Source organism: Gopherus flavomarginatus, chromosome 14 (genome assembly GCF_025201925.1).
Source record: "Gopherus flavomarginatus isolate rGopFla2 chromosome 14, rGopFla2.mat.asm, whole genome shotgun sequence".
NCBI classification, from domain to species: Eukaryota; Metazoa; Chordata; order Testudines; family Testudinidae; genus Gopherus; species Gopherus flavomarginatus.
In genome coordinates this window covers 4745004-4761319 of record NC_066630.1, presented here as the reverse complement: position 1 = coordinate 4761319, position 16316 = coordinate 4745004, and the positions used below count along the sequence as shown (strand labels likewise).

Sequence of the window (16316 nt, the reverse complement as noted above, 5' to 3'; positions counted from 1 at the left end):
GGCAGAACAGGGACAAGCCACCTGCTGGTTTGAGGCAGGTGGTTTCTTAATGCAACATTAAGCAGCTTCCAGGCCTCTTGGCCCAAGTCCATTCAAGTAGCCAGCGAGCCTCAGAGCCCCTGGAAAAGCAGCCGGTTCTCTGTGCCGAGAAGGCTGCTCAGTGCTACGCTCGCACACAGTCACTGTGGTATCGCACACACGGAGCACAGCCTATTGAACCCAGAGCGCCCCCCTCGTGGGATCGGTCTGAACCGAACGCCGCCTTTGGCAGCTGTGAATCTCCGCAGTGGCTGTTTCACTGGAAATAGCAACTGAAGAGGTTTCAGGAGCACTTTATGCTAAGTAAGCGGCCTCATTAATTGCTGCTGCACTCCCGGGGACCCGCTGGCGTTCTGCAGTAATTAACACTGCGCTATTTAATCCATGGCATGCAGCACTATTTGTACATGCCCACAATGGGGGGTAGCGACGGAGGGCGCCACAGCCCCTGTTAAGAGGACAGGAACAACGGATATAGCCAAGGGACGACCTGTTAATGGGATGCTTTGAGCATTTAACCCTCCAATGTCCCCCTCACAGCCATAGATGAGCGAGATTATCCAGTGAACTGCTCCTACAATCCCCATTAGAGTCATTCCCTGGCTCCCCCGTTCCTCGCGCCCCATTTAGAGCATCCCCGATTCCCACAGCTGAGCCGCAGCCCCTGGCAGGAGGGCAGCCAAGCTGGGTGAGATGGATGCAGACAGTGGGCAGCTGCCCGGGTTCTCCCACAGCATGGCAGTGACATGAAGCCGCCCCCCAGCTCCCCAGCTGGGATGGCAGAGGGGCAGTTCCCAACAGCTAGAAGGTGCAGGCAAACATCCCCACAATGTTACTTCACCCCCAGGCCTCGCATTCATCCCAAACAAGCCACAGAGATTCATAGAGCCAGACCTGCGGCCCAAGGCTGAGGCTGAGACGCGTGTGACCACAGGCTGCAGAGGCGTTGCTCTTCTTGCACTTGGGGGGTCATTTTCACACCATGGAAGACAGGACAGATGTGTGTCTCCACACCTTACACAGTGAACTGAACGATGAGATCACATCACGGCAATCTCAGGGCCCATGAGAATGGGCAGCTGTGACTCAAACAGCTGGAAGGCAGCGTGCTGTCTCTAGCAGACACCAGCCCTGGTGGGGAAGGGGGGTGGCACGTTAATTAGAGCTGGGGACTGGGAGACAGGACTCCGGGGCTCTATTTCCGGTTCTGCCACTGCCGCATTGTGAGACCTTGGGCAAGTCACTTAACCCTTCCGTGCCTCCATTACCCCATTTCACAGAGGGGGACGCGACCTTTATCGGGAGGTTACGAGAACATCTTAAGACATTTCTAAAGCATCTATTACCCTCCACCCCCAGCTACCATGACGATAAGAGGATGTAAAGTGCTTGGAGATCCTCGGGGAAAAGGAGTTTGCCCTTCTCAAAGTGCTATTCCTTTGGGCGTTCCAGGTCTCCTTAGTATTCCAGCTCCAGGCCTTCCCTTCCCCGTGCTAGTGGTACCAGGCTTAGGAACCCTTTGGCTCTGGCACCAGAGAAGACTCTGTGAGCCCACTGCTCCCCCCTCCCCCAGTAAATCACAGGGAAATCAATCCCGACTGCATTTCTGTCTCACCTGAGCTGCCTGCCCCACCACGCCCTCCAGCCGCCTCGGGGTGCGCACACCCATGCTGCCTTGCACTTGGTGCTCAGATGAAAAACCCACTTGCCCACTAATTCAGAGGCCAGACAGACCGCTCTGTGCTGCCGTATCGAACACGGTCCCGGCCAGCCAGATTCCTAGCAAATCAGTCAAGATTTCCTGTTACTGGAAGAGGCGATCAGAAATGCCATTTCACCCACTACATCCTGTTTCTATGCAAAATGAATTCAACTCCTAACTGCGCTATGAGATGCAGACATCTGCTAATGATCCCTGGGGCCTCTGCTGGCAGAGGAGCTGCAGCCGGGGTCACCAAACTCCGAGGGGGTGGCCATTTGGATCCAGGCATCCCAAGCAGGCTGTCTGGGGAGAGGCTAGGCAGCGCCATGGAAATCATAACAGCCAGATTGCTTTTCGGAAGGGGCAGCTCCCACCACAGGGCACTATTGTGGCAGCGCCACGGATCTGGATGCCACCTTTGAGTGAAGGGCAGGGGTTGCAGAGGGATCCAGGCACTAGAGGAGCAGCCCAGCTCTCCGGTAGGGGCACAAGGTATGCCCCACAAGGGAGCCAGCTTCTTTGCTCCGCTATAAATAGATCTTAATGGGGAGGTGGCAGAAAGACCCCACCTGGCCCTGCCACGCAGAGCTGCAGGGCTCTATTACTGGCTGCCGCTTCCACCAGGCAGGACCATACACCACAAACCCAGCAGGGCCACTGGGCTGGGAGGGGCAGACGGCTCAGCCCAGGTTTCACTTCCCAGCGGAGGAGGCCGGACAAGCCCCTGGCCCGGACTCCGCTGCTCTCGTCCCCACAGGAAGCCTGTGCCCACCCTCGGCTCAGCAGTGGCACAAAGGGGATATCTAGGCACCAGGAGCCAGCGTGACAGGCAGGTTCCGGGCACAGACACACACCCAGAAGGAGAGCAGGCCACTGGTGCTCTCAGACAGCAGGGAAGGGGGAGCTTGGCTATTCCAGATGGATACGTGGCCCTGGCTCCATCCTGCACCACCAGCCCTTCTGGTTAGGGTGGGAACCTGCCCCTGCAGCAATGGGGAGGGAGCGCCAGTTGCATGGCAGCGTACAGGAGAGAACTGTGTGCAACGCACCGTCTGGCGCTCAGGACTGGCAGGTGCAGCAGCCCCTAGGAATCACTTGCACTTCCACAGCCCGTCACCCAAGGATCCCAAAGCTGTCTGCAGACATTAAGGGTCACAACCCCACTATCAGCAATTCCTAAGTCCTGTGCTCCCATCACTAGGCCACACAGCCCCATGCATTCAGCAGGGTTGGGGAGGGCGCTGGAGCATGCCCCAGCCCTCAACTCATTGGGATGCGGAGCCAGGCTGTGTGGACATTGTGCCAGCCCAAAGCTGCTGAAGGGGACAGAGAAATCTGTGTCCCGATGGCCTGGCCAGTGTGTGTCCAAGACACCTTTATGCTGCAGCCCCAGCAGAATCAAGTAAAACAGTGTGAGAAGAGACTCTGCTTTAGCCCCAAAGATGGCAGGCATTGCCACAGCCAGAGCCTGCACGGCTCCATCCCCAGCCTCCAGCACCACCCCTGGCTTGCCAGCCCGCTCCAGAGCCAACTGACAGCTCCAGGGGCTCGCTTAGACCAGCCACCCCGATTTCTCATCCCCTGGCTGCTCTGCTGTGCCCTGGTGGTCTCCCTCTCCCCCTCCATCTGAGCTGCTTCCCCACCATGTCCCTCCCTGCCCCACAGCCCTGCCCATTGGAAGGCCCCTCTGCATACTGTGCGGCTGACCCCCGTGAGGAGTTTGGGGAGGGGTGGTTTATGTACCAGTGCAGCCCACAGGCAGTCTCCCACCTCCACAGGTCCAGAACAGAGCCCCCGGCATGCTGGGAAAGGGATGCAAAGCCGTCTCCCATCAGCCAGGCTCCCAAGGCTTAGCCAGTCCAGGAGCTAGGGGTTCCCAGGCAGCAAGGGGTCTGGACAAGCCCCTGCCCCCAAACCAACCAGCAGAAGGGACCCCTCTGGCCCTGCGATGGGATGCAGGGAGAAGTGACTTAGGAGCAAGCTGGGTCCCAGGCACGGTACAGCACTGGGGGCTCAGAGGTTTCCTCTCTTAAGAGATGGGCTGTTAAATTCTGCACTACCTGAGCCTGCTGGGTGCTTTTCAGGGCTAGCCCAAGGAGCACGCTTGGCTAGGAAGTCTGGGCTTGTAGGGCCAGACACGGGGATGCCAACAGCCTGTGCTAAGGGTGAATGATCCCCCATCAGAGGGGAGATGGTGCTGCTCCGACCTGGGGGGCTGGAATCTGCCTGCAAATGTCAATCTTCATAAGCAGGCCGGGAATGCAGTGGGACCTGTGTGTGGTACAGGGCAGCTGCCATCTCAGTCCCTGCTGTGCCCACCCAGCTACCAGGCTGAGCAGGGCTGAGCGGCAGACGAACCCTGAGAATGCAGCTTCACAGTGAAGGGCTGAAGCAGCTGTTGGCCTGGGTGTGAACCCTCAACTCTTTGTAACAGGCCCTATGATCCCTAAACAGCCCTGTTGACCCCAGTGGAGCAGAGCTCTGCTGGGGAGGTGTTGGGGCCCCGCTGGGCTGCACAGCCCCATACCACCTCAGAGCATTACCTGTACCCTGGGGTTTCAGTGGCTGAGACCCTGGAAGGACTGGACAGGAAAGCGTTCCAGGCGCTGGATCTCTCACCTCTTGCACCTCGGCATTTCTGCCCTGGCCTGGCCGGACCAGGTTCACTCACATTGCCCGGCTCAACATTCGCAGAGATTTATGGGAGTCCTGTTGCCCTTTGCATAAGCTTCTCAGCCCATAAGCTAGCCCCCTCCTGAGCTGAGAGAAGCCTTGCATCACCCAAAACACTCTCCCCTCACGGAGCCCAAAGACACAAAGAATCAAGAGTGAGGCATGGGCTGAAGACAGGAGCGGGAACCAAGAACTCTGTTCTAATCCCAGTGCTGACACCAACCCCCTGTGGCCTGGGGGCAAGTCACTCTCTCTGCTTCAGCTCCCCGAGCCCAGTTCCCAAAGGGTGGCACTAACGCAGCCTGGTGAGCAACAGTAACTCAGTTACTTATCCGCAAGTCTCCCTCAAACGGCAGATCCCAATGGGGGAATCTTACACTGGCCAAGAATAGTGGGGCTGCAGTCCCCAGGCACCCTGCCCTTGAGAGGTAAGGCCCATGCTAGATACCAAGCTACCCGATTCCTGCTTTCGGCCGACTGCCCAGTTCTTTCTCCCCCAACAGCCACATTCCCTGAGCTGCCATCATATTTTCCATTCGCTGTCCAGGTCTCAGCTGTTTACGCCACTGCAGTGAAGTTAAACACCCGCTGTTTAAACAAACCCACCCCCACCCCCACCCTCCTAGCCCAGGACACGCCACCGTGTAAACTCGCAAGCTGAACACAGTGCAGCTGCCCTCCCCAGGTCACACTTCCCCCGTCCGGGACACAGTCAGCAGCATGGAGCGTTTGGGAAAAACCAATGTAAATTAATCAGCGGACCAGTCCCCACCTCTCCCTCCCAACAGAGCCAGGCTACAGCCAGGTGACTGCATATGGAGGCCCAGGGTCTAAGGTGGATTTCTAATACCCGGATGGCATTGCAGAGGGCTTAGGCAGAGAGCCATGCAGGGGGCCGAACACGTGCAGAGCCGGTTCACTGACAATACCAACTGGCCCACAAGCGATTACAACAGCAGCCCTGGGACGCGTGCAGTGTTTTATCTCGCTGTGTCCGACGGGAGCAGAGTGCCAAGGAGTCCTAGAGCGACTCAATCACCCAGAGCACAGGCACCGCAGCGGGGCTGGGCGGCTCCTGCTTTCCCAGTCCCCCCCCCCCCCCCCCAATGCTCTGGATCAGCCAGTGCTGTGGGCCAAAGGAAGATGAGCCTGGCCCACACAGCATGGCAGCCGGCTGCACTTACATTCCACTGCCGGGAATTTGTTTACACAGCAACTTTTTCACAAGGCTGATCATGGGCAGGTTTGTACGGCGGCTGCCAAACAATGCGCCTGGAGGGAGGGACGGTGGGGGGACGGACAGGACAGGAGGAGCTGGGAAGAGATGGGAGGGGAGCAAAGTGAAACCAAAAACTAGACAGGCGGGACTGAAGCCAGCCTTGCAAGATGACAAAACTGTCCGGGGGGCGGGATGTTGCACAGAGATAGGGCTTGTGAGAAGGTGGTGCAGGGTGCGAGGCCGAGGTCCTACAGGTGCGCTCACACACAGGCCTTTAAGCAAAGCCCACAGGGAAGAAACTTGTGCTGGTTTAGGACCCTGCACAGAGGACATATTTGTACATGCATATATGCTACACACACACACAGACACTCCCCGCAGACTGGCACCACATGCACACACACACCCCTACACCATCTGCAGACTGGCACCACACACACACCCCCCGCAGACTGGCACACACGCATACACACACACACACACGGCGCAGACTGGCACTACACACACACACGCATGCCACCGCACACCGCGCAGACTGGCACCACACACACACCCCACCACGCAGACTGACACTAGACACACAGACACACAACCTCACCCTGCACAGACTGGCACCACACACACACACACCTCAGGCAGACTGGCACCACACACACACCACCGCACCCCACGCAGACTGGCACCACACACACACACACGCAGACTGGCACCACACACACACACACCCGCACCCCGTGCAGACTGGCACCACACACACACACACCCGCACCCCGTGCAGACTGGCACCACACACACACACACCCGCACCCCACGCAGACTGGCACCACACACACACACACCCGCACCCCACGCAGACTGGCACCACACACACACACACCCCTCCCGCAGACTGGCACCACACGCACACACACACACACCCCTCCCGCAGACTGGCACCACACACACAGACACACAACCGCACCTCACGCAGACTGGCACCACACGCACACACAGACACACACCCACACCCCCTGCAGACTGGCACCACACGCACACACAGACACACCCCCTGCAGACTGGCACCACACGCACACACACCCACACCCCCGCAGACTGGCACCACACGCACACACACCCACACCCCCACAGACTGGCACCACACGCACACACACACACCTCACCGCGCAGACTGGCACTACACACACACAGACACACAACCGCACCCTGCGCAGACTGGCATTACACGCACACACAGACACACAAATGCACCACACACACCGCACAGACTGGCACCACACCCACACACACCCCCTCACACACTGGCACCACACACATACACACACACACACACACCCGCACACACCGCGCAGACTGGCACTTTGTTACAAGCACCGGTTAGCTTTTGATTTGAGGCCCTGCCCATAGAAAGCAGACACTGAGGCCGTTTCACTTCTCGTCTAGTTAAAATAAGAACCCAGCCACAGAAGGTGCCTGGCTGTGCAGCCCACTCTCCCGGACAAGCAGCAGCTCGGGACGAGTGGAGCCGCTGCCTGGAGCCTGCTTCATGGAGTGTTTATTTCAGGAAGAAAAAAAAAAAAAAAGCTAAAATAGAGAGGCTGGTAAACAGCAGCCAGCACCCAACACCTGGGCTCGTCCAGGAGAGAAACCCCTAAAAATACCTCCTAAATTTACATCATTAACAGGTGGGGTCCAGGGGACTCCTGTATTACACAGAACACTTGAGAGAGGCAGAAACCCAGGGAAATGAGGCCTTTCGAGAGCAGGTCACATTGGAGCGGGGTCCTTATCCCACCCTGAGCACTGTCCCGGTGTGGACAGAGGGCAGTCGAGGAGCAGTTTCTGTGCCAGTTCCTCACGGTCAGGAGTCTGCTCGAGTCCTGGTACTCCAAGCTGTGCACTTTGACTTCCATCATTTTAAAGTCATTATGTTAAACAAAACTCTAGTACAGACAAGGAACCTCCACCAGCAAACACACGCTGAAGCTATGGCCTCGTCTACACAGAGCTTTAATACACGTCACGCTGATCACCACACATCTGTCTTCCCTGTTGTGGGCATGAGATTGCAGGCCGAGATCGGGTCCGAGTGCACCCGCCTGCCCCAGCCACAGGCCCCAGCCATGTCAAGCCTTGCCCAGGGATCTGTGTGTGCGCACAGGGGCTTCCAGTCACAATTACTGCCTATGACCAAGAGCAGAACGTCTGGCACAATGGAGACAGCTGGGCGGGACCAGTGAGGAAATAGCTCTGAGGAAGCAGCCCCCTATGTAGCACTGTAAATGTGCCAGGTGTTTCCCACGTACAAGCTCCCTGCCCTAAGCTGCTTAGAAGAGGAACAATCTACAGGCAAAGGGGCAGGAAGAGGAAGGAGCCGAGGCTAGTGGGTGAGGCAAGGTTAGCGCAGGCGACATGGACATGGCGCTCTGGAGGATCAGTACTGAGGTTATGGAGCTGGACCAGTGCCTGGAGCCAAGCCAAGCACTCTGGGCTGCCAGTGAGATGCCCGCCCCTTTCCGCAGGTGGTGCTTCCAGAGAGGGGCTGCAGGAGTAGCTGAAGTGAGGGGGGCGAGGAAGAGGACAAGATTTGGGAAGGCTGTTGGCAGCAGAGACAATAGTGAAAAGAGACCGAAGGGGGATGGAGGCTGGCAGCAATGGCAGAGATGAGGATGGGACCAGGGTAGACACACGATCGGGGCAGTGTCCTGGGAAGAGACAAGACAGAGCGTACAGTTCACCTGCACCCCAAGAGGGAGGCAGGAAAGTGACACGACAGGGAGAGGAGAGGATTCAGCCAGGGAGTTTGGGATGGACTGGAGAGAGGAGTATCAAAGACTTGAGAGGTGATGATTCAAGGGTCAAGACAGGAGAGGATTAGAGCAGGGACAAGCAGTTACGTTTTAGAGATGTTGTACAGAAAGAAGCTGCAGGACCTTGGTTACATTCTAGATTTTGGAAGCGAGTAAGGAGATCTGGTTTTATCAACGGTTCTTCCACTGACTCACTGTGTGAATTTGGATAAGTGAGGTCTCCTCTCTGTGCCTCAGTTTCCCCATCCAGAGAATGCACAGTTCTGCCCAAGCTCACAAAGCTATTGTGGGGTTTATCGGTGGTGTTTGTGAAGCACTCAGGCACAGTGGTGTTCAGTACCACACACGTGCCTAACAGCCTTTTTCAGAAGGAAATAACTTGGCAGGCGTTTCACAATATTCTTCCCCACATCATATTGGGAGCTGGTCACCTGAACTTTCCATTCTGAAAAAAACAGTTTTGAGCACACTCAAGAGTCTTATATTTGATCTCCTAGAACTAAAAAGGACAGTGGCTACTTCCCAGTGTAAAGAAACCACTACAGAACCTCATATGCAGGGGGAAGTTAAGTAATTTTAATAGGATTTCAAAGAACACAGTTTTGGGGCTTTAAATATTTGCCTGCAGTGCTGTGAAAGCAAATGCTGCCAGCACTAGGCCAGGGCAGAAGGTGAAACTGACAAGGCTCCTGTCGGGGTCAAACCTGACTGAACAGCAAACAAGTTCTTTCAGTCTAAATAATCTCAGCTGTTGTTCAACTCCAGGGGCAAGCAGAGGAAGTCTCTTTTAGAAAGAGATTATATCCATTGTGAACACACACAACCAGCCAAAACCTCAACTAGTGAAAACGGCAGGACAGTAGGCCTCACCGAAGGCAACAGTGCTACACCAATTTACACCAGGTGAGGATCTGCTCCTGTATATTTTATAACCATGCGTCTGCCCAAGATGCCCAAACCAACATGAAGCGAATCTGGGAAACAAATCCTTGCTTCCAGCCTGAAACGCTCTACATCAACTTCTTGCGGCTGTGGTTAACACCCAAAAAAGTGGGTTTGTAACAGGCACATGGACACACTCTGGTAGTGGTGTTTGCAGGCAGAGTTATAATTATCTTCTCACATCCTGCACACTAGTGAGTCACTGCTAGAGACACACACACATACTAGAACAAATAGGAAGTCAGCAACTTTTAAAAACGCCTCTGCCACCAAAAAAAAAAAAAAAGGTCAACTAAAGAGATAGTCAGATTTTCTCTAACCGCCAAGAAAGCCCACTTTGCCACCTGAATCCCTGTAAATCACATCCTGACCTGCTGTGATCCCAATGCAGCCTGACAGCTCATGGCAATCACTTTCAGTTTATTAACTGGAGGAGTTGCCACTGCTGCTGGCAAAAGTAGTCAAGCAATTTTGACCTCCTGGAGAAGAGTCACACTACAGCTTTTCACAGCTGCAGGTTTTCCCCTCAACTGCTCTCCTTTTTCCTCCAAGCAGCAGTTTGCCACAGAATTTGGGTTGGAAAGCCACATGCTACCTACCCTTCCCCCCTGCCCCCCAGCCTCCCAGTTTCTAACTAGAATCTAAAGATGTCTTTGGCTGTGGTTCATCACCCTGGGGAAATGGCAAAAGCCCCATAGCCTGGGACTTTTTCAAAATTTGGCCAGACAAACACAAGGAAGTTGTTGAGGGCAATCCTTCATTTGCAGAGCAATGGGCTGGATGACCCAACAGGGCTTTTCATTAGTGTCTATTTAAAGGTAAACTGACAGTCCACTGCCAACTAATTTACTTCACAGAGCAGCACAGATTGAAAGAGTTGATTCTGCTTTTTAAGTCTCAGGACACTGGTATTTTCCAGACTACTAGCCAAACGGCTGCTCAGGCTGGTGGTGCATTCTGCCTCCAAAGAACAACATTGCTTAAAACAGTCTGCGAGCAGCTTTGTATTATTGGTTTGACCTCTGAAAACCAGTTGCTACAGCCAAGGTGGGTTTTCCGCAAGCATATAAATTGCCCAGAATGTTCTATTAACAGATTGATACTTTCTCTGGGCTGAGTGAATGGATTAGGGGGAAAAGTCACAATTAGTCAAAACTGCACTCTTCAGGCTATTAGCACAGATCCTGGAAACTCAGCAGAGATTTTCTAACAGCTGCCTGCATCACCGTACACCAGTCAGTCCCTCTCTCACAAGTTTCTGGAAATTAGATTGCAAAAGTAAACTCTGGAGTAACAGAAAGAGCTCAGGGATGAGCAGACGTTTGCTTTTTAAATATTTCTGAAATACTGGCTGGCCTGATGCATGCAGAGAATTCTTCCTCTTCCTCCCCAGCCTCTGTCTGAAGTTAGATTTCTAAGAAAAGAAACTTTGGTAGCCAAGTGATGCAACAGACTCCAGCATCACAACTTTTTCCTACTTCACATACTCATGCCTTGGTAGCACTCACTATGTTTTATCATTCTGAATAATAACTCTTGCCAAAATGACACTCACTTCAAAAAAAACAAAACCCCCAACACCTCTTACTACCACCTGATATGATTAAAACCACCTCTGTCTTAGGGTTTTGTACTGCCACTCACCAGTACAGTAGCTGGGTGCCTTCCACTTAGGCCAGATTGACAACACATGAAGACCATTAGGGACTTCGTTATCTCTGGAGTTCTGCCGGGAGAAGGGGCAGGAGGTTCTGCCGAGGAGTGGCTGATGTGGAATAGATCATTCTGCTTGTGGTAGAAAAGCTTTATCAAAGAGGAAGGATTTGCAGCATTTCCATGAGTGCTCAGTTGCTTGATTCTAATCTCCAGAAGTTCCTTCCCCAGCTGGGTCACCCTCCTCTGAGGGCAGCATGGCCCTGGGTCCTGCACCACTGTGCTTTGCGATGCTGACATTCTACCACACATGCTGCTTGTTTGTTCTGAGACACTTCCACACCTCAGACAGTGCTATCGGAAAGGTCACTGGATTGGGAGCTAAAAAACCTGGAATAAAGCACCTAGTTTTACACCAGCAGCTCTCAGAACACTTCACCGACAAGCATCCCGGTCCCTACTCAATAGATAAGGAATCGGAGGCCCTGAGGCTGAGTTCTCACAGTGGTTCCCTGACAGACTCGGCAGCCAGGTCTGACTCCCAGGGTATGTCTACATCTACAATTTTGCAGCGCTGGTTGTTACAGCTGTATTAGTACAGCTGTATTAGTACAGCTGTATAGGGCCAGCGCTGCAGAGTGGCCACACTTACAGCAACCAGCGCTGCAAGTGGTGTTAGATGTGGCCACACTGCAGCGCTGTTGGGTGGCTTCAAGGGGGGTTCGGGGAACGCGAGAGCAAACCGGGAAAGGAGACCAGCTTCGCCGCGGTTTGCTCTCGCGTTCCCCGAACCACCCTGCAAACCGCAGGGAAGGAGACCTGCTTGTTCGGGGAACGCGAGAGCAAACCGCGGCGAAGCTGGTCTCCTTTCCCGGTTTGCTCTCGCGTTCCCCGAACCACCCAGCAAACCGCAGGGAAGGAGACCTGCTTGCTCGGGGGTTCGGGGAACGAGAGAGCAAACCGGGAAAGGAGACCAGCTTCCCCGCGGTTTGCTCTCGCGTTCCCCGAACCACCCTGCAAACCGTAGGGAAGGAGACCTGCTTGTTCGGGGAACACGAGAGCAAACCGGGGAAGGAGACCAGCTTCCCCGCGGTTTGCTCTCGCGTTCCCCGAACCACCCTGCAAACCGTAGGGAAGGAGACCTGCTTGTTCGGGGAACGCGAGAGCAAACTGGGGAAGGAGACCAGCTTCCCCGCGGTTTGCTCTCGCATTCCCGGAACCACCCAGCAAACCTCAGGGAAGGAGACCTGCTTGCTCGGGGGTTCGGGGAACGCGAGAGCAAGCCGGGGAAGGAGACCAGCTTGATTACCAGAGGCTTCCTCAGGTATGCTGGGATACCTGCTTATTCCACGGAGGTCAAGAAAAGCGCTGGTAAGTGTCTATACTTGATTACCAGCGCTGGATCACCAGCGCTGGATCCTCTACACCCGAGACAAAACGGGAGTACGGCCAGCGCTGCAAACAGGGAGTTGCAGCGCTGGTGGTGCCCTGCAGATGTGTACACCTCCTAAGTTGCAGCGCTGTAACCCCCTCACCAGCGCTGCAACTTTGTGATGTAGACACGCCCCCAGTCCTGTACCCCATCCACTGGACACAGCAGACTCCTTTGCAAACCTAAACCTCTTGACAAGGTCCTGTTAACAGGCGTGGTCCCACTCACCTAGCTGCAGGCAAGTCAAGTAAAGAGAATGTTTGTCAGCAGCTGGCCTGCACTGATTCAATACATTTCCCTGCTGCCTGGGGAAAATTTGTAAGAGCTACTCCCCCAGCAGCACTACGCAAAGTTGCTTGTTTTTCTACCCCCTAAGCCTGTGTCTTGGAACAACAGAACCTAAGAACGTAAGAATGGCCATACTGGGTCGGACCAATGGTTCATCTAGCCCAGTATCCGGTCTTCCAACACTGGCCAGAACCAGATGCTTCAGAGGGAGTGAAGAGAACAGGTCAATTATTCAGTGATCCATCCCATCATCCAGTCCCACCATCTGGCAGTCAGAGTCTTTGGGACACCCAGAGCATGAGGTTGTGTCCCTCATCATCTTGGTTAATGGCCGTTGCTGGACCTGTCCTCCATGAACTCATCTGATTCTTTTTTGAACCCAGTTACATTTCTGGCCTTCACAACATCCCCTGGCAATGAGTTCCACAGGTGCCTAACAGCAGAAAGTCAGGTTCACCCAGGGCATGAACATAAAGGATCTTGGAAAGTATGACACCTGATTTTATCCCACTCTATACATTCAGGACTTTGATGCAAGTTTGCTCTTCAAACATGCTGTTTAGGGTAGGGACCGTGGTTTCTTATAGGTCTCCAATGTGCCATGCACATCAGTGGTAATAGACAAGCCAGTCACTCTTCAAAAGATGACATACTGTTGCAGGGGTAGGCAACCTATGGCACACGTGCCAAAGGCAGCACGCAAGCTAATTTTCAGTGGCACTCACACTGCCCGGGTCCTGGCCACCAGTTCGGGGGGCTCTGCATTTTAATTTAATTTTAAATGAAGCTTCTTAAAAATTTTAAAAACCTTATTTACTTTACATACAGCAATAGTTCAGTTACATATTATAGACTTATAGAAAGAGACTTTCTAAAAACGTTACAATGTATTACTGCCACGAAACCTTAAATCAGAGTGAACAAATGAAGACTCGGCACAGCACTTCTGAAAGGCAGCCGAGCCCTGCACTACTGTAACAGATTTCAGAGGGATAGCCGTGTATCAGCAAAAAGAAAAAGAACCAGGAGTACTAGTGGCACCTTAGAGACTAACACATTTATTTGGGCATAAGCTTTCGTGGGCTAGAACCCACTTCATCAGGTGCATGAAGCACAAAATACAGTAGGACGATATATATAATAGTACATGAAAAGATGGGAGTTGCCTTACCAAGTGGGGGGGTCAAGACAATTCAGTTAAAAGTGGGCTATTATCAACAGGAGGAAAAACCACTTTTGCAGTGGTAATCAGGGTGGCCCATTTCAACCCATTGACGAGAAGGTGTGAGTAACAGTAGGGGGAAATTACTGTGAGTATTTGCATGCCACTGGTTGCCATAGTACCTAGGTGCCCTGTAGGCAGCTTTAGAGAGACCATGCGTAGGAATATAAATCCACACAGACTAGCCAGCACTGCCATGTTCCATCCTCTATGCCAGTGGCTCTCAACTTTTCTAAATTACTGTACCCCTTTGAGGAATCAGATTTGTCTTGTGCACCCCAAGTTTCACCTCACTTAAGAACTACTTGCTTATAAATTCACACATAAAAATACAAAAAGGCCACAGAACAGTGTTACTAAAAACCTGCTTACTTTTACCATATAATTATAAAAGAAATCAATTAGAATATGAATATTGCACTCACAGTTGCAGTGTATAGTATACAGAGCAGTATAAACAAACCATGGTCTGTGTGACATTTTAGTTTGTACTGATGTCCCTAGTGCTTTTTATGTCCCCTGCTGTAAACCTAGGCAAATATCCTGGTGAGCGGATGTATCTGCTGGAAGACCTCTGCCTACCCCCATTGGGAACATGTACCCTGGTTGAGAAGCACTAATCTGTGCTAACCTCTCACCCATGGGAGGTCACGAAACAAGGGCCCTTCAGGCTAAGACAGGAACATGGTTGGGTTCCTACCCAGTCCCCTCCAACTAGAAGGGTGGGGATGGGACAGGGGGGTCTTTTCTTAAGGCCCCATCAGGTGGGGAAGAAAGATTGTTGAAATGAAGAGGAAAGCCGGAGGGGTGGTGCCCCACATGGGTGGGTGGTGCCCCCTATGGGCAGGGACTTTGCCGCTGGGGATGAACCTAGAGTCAACATGAAGCAATTCAGGGACTGGTGGGTGGGGAAAAGAAAAGGGGAGACCGAGCTGTGGTTTTTCTATCGAGTGACCCCCCCGCCCTTCCCCCCTTGGGTCGGCCTGGCCCCGTTTCTCTCCTGCTCGCCAGTTCCTCCGTGGACCTGCCCGCGCTGCTCCGAGCGGCCCAGCCATGCAGCACACGTGCTGCGTGCGGAGTGACTGGACAGGTCGAGATCCCACGGGACTCTCCCCCAGGCCGCTCGCCCACGCGTGCAGGTGAGTCACGGCGAGCTCCCCACGCGGGACCGCCCACCCGCAGCGCGGAATGTGCAAGTCTCCGCTCTGCGAAGGGACGGGCAGAACAGCCCGGAGCCGACACAAAGTTTCTCCAGGCGACGGCTCCCAGCGCCACATGCACGGAGGGGACTGGACGGCTGCACCCCAACCTCCCAGCCCCCGCGCGGCGAGCAGCCCGGTCCCGGCCGCAGGGGGCTCGGACTGTCCCGAGGCTCCGAGCCCCCAGAGGGAACTCCCGACCCACTCGGCCTCGCCCGGACCCCAGCGGGCGCCCCCTCCCCGGCTCTGACAAACGGGGCGGGGGGGGGCAGTTCCTTACTCACCGGCCAGGAGCGAGAGCGGCAGCACCAGCCAGTACAGCGCCCCACACAGCGCCCGCAGCTCCATCCCGCCGCGCGGCTTCAGGCTCCGGGAGGCGCCCAGACTCCCCGCCGGCGCCCGCGGTCAGGCCGAGCCCAGGGGCCGCCCGCGGCGCATGGCGCTGGGGGAGCCCCGGCTGGCTCCGCGCGCAACCATCCCTTGGTGCCGGGCAGCTCCCGCGGGGAAAGTCTCGGCCCGGGCGCGGCTGCGGGCCGATCAGCGGGGCCCGCTCGGAGCCCGGGGGGCGGAACCACGCGGCATCGCGGAGCCCCCTCCCGCCCCAGCCGCGCTGCCCCGCGCAGGCTCGTGTGTACGCCGAGCAGCCCGGCCCGCGGCTCCAGTGGAAAGTCTGATGCGGGGGAAGGAGGAAGGTGGATTTATCCAGGGGCAGAGCTCGGCGGGCTGGGCCCGGCTCTCCCACGGGTCTTTATAGGCGCGGTCTCCTCCCTGCCCAGCCCCGGGCCGCTTCCCTTCAGCCCCCATGGGCTGGGCAGGGCCGCCGGGGAGCGGCGGGCTCTCGGCTCCCTGGGTGCACACCCGGCCTGCCCAGGGGGAGGCGCTGCGCGGGCAGCGGCTCCCCTGTGCTGGCGGGGAGGGCTCCTGGGGAAGCTACAGCTGTGCCCCCCCCTCGGCTTCTGCAAGCTGCGGCCACAAGGCGCCGTGCGTCCAACTTGCGCTTTGCTGTGGCCCCCCGGCCTGCGCCAGCGGGTCCCGCTCCCTGCCCGTCCCCGGGCAGCCGCCGCGCTCAGCCGGGGAGCCAGCACCACCTAGCGCCGGGAGCACCCAGCACCCACCCTGCCCTGTCGGAAAGGGGACGGA

General features: G+C 55.3%; 1 protein-coding gene across 1 annotated transcript in view; it reads right to left on the bottom strand.

Annotated features, from left to right (window-relative positions):
• Positions 1-15665, bottom strand: part of PIEZO1 (piezo type mechanosensitive ion channel component 1) — a 104776-nt gene extending 89111 nt beyond the window's left edge. The window contains exon 1 of the mRNA XM_050922633.1: positions 15461-15665. Coding sequence (XP_050778590.1) covers positions 15461-15524 — 64 coding nt within the window. The 5' untranslated portion in view covers positions 15525-15665. The remainder of the gene's footprint in view (positions 1-15460) is intronic.
• Between the last annotated feature and the right edge of the window lie 651 nt (positions 15666-16316).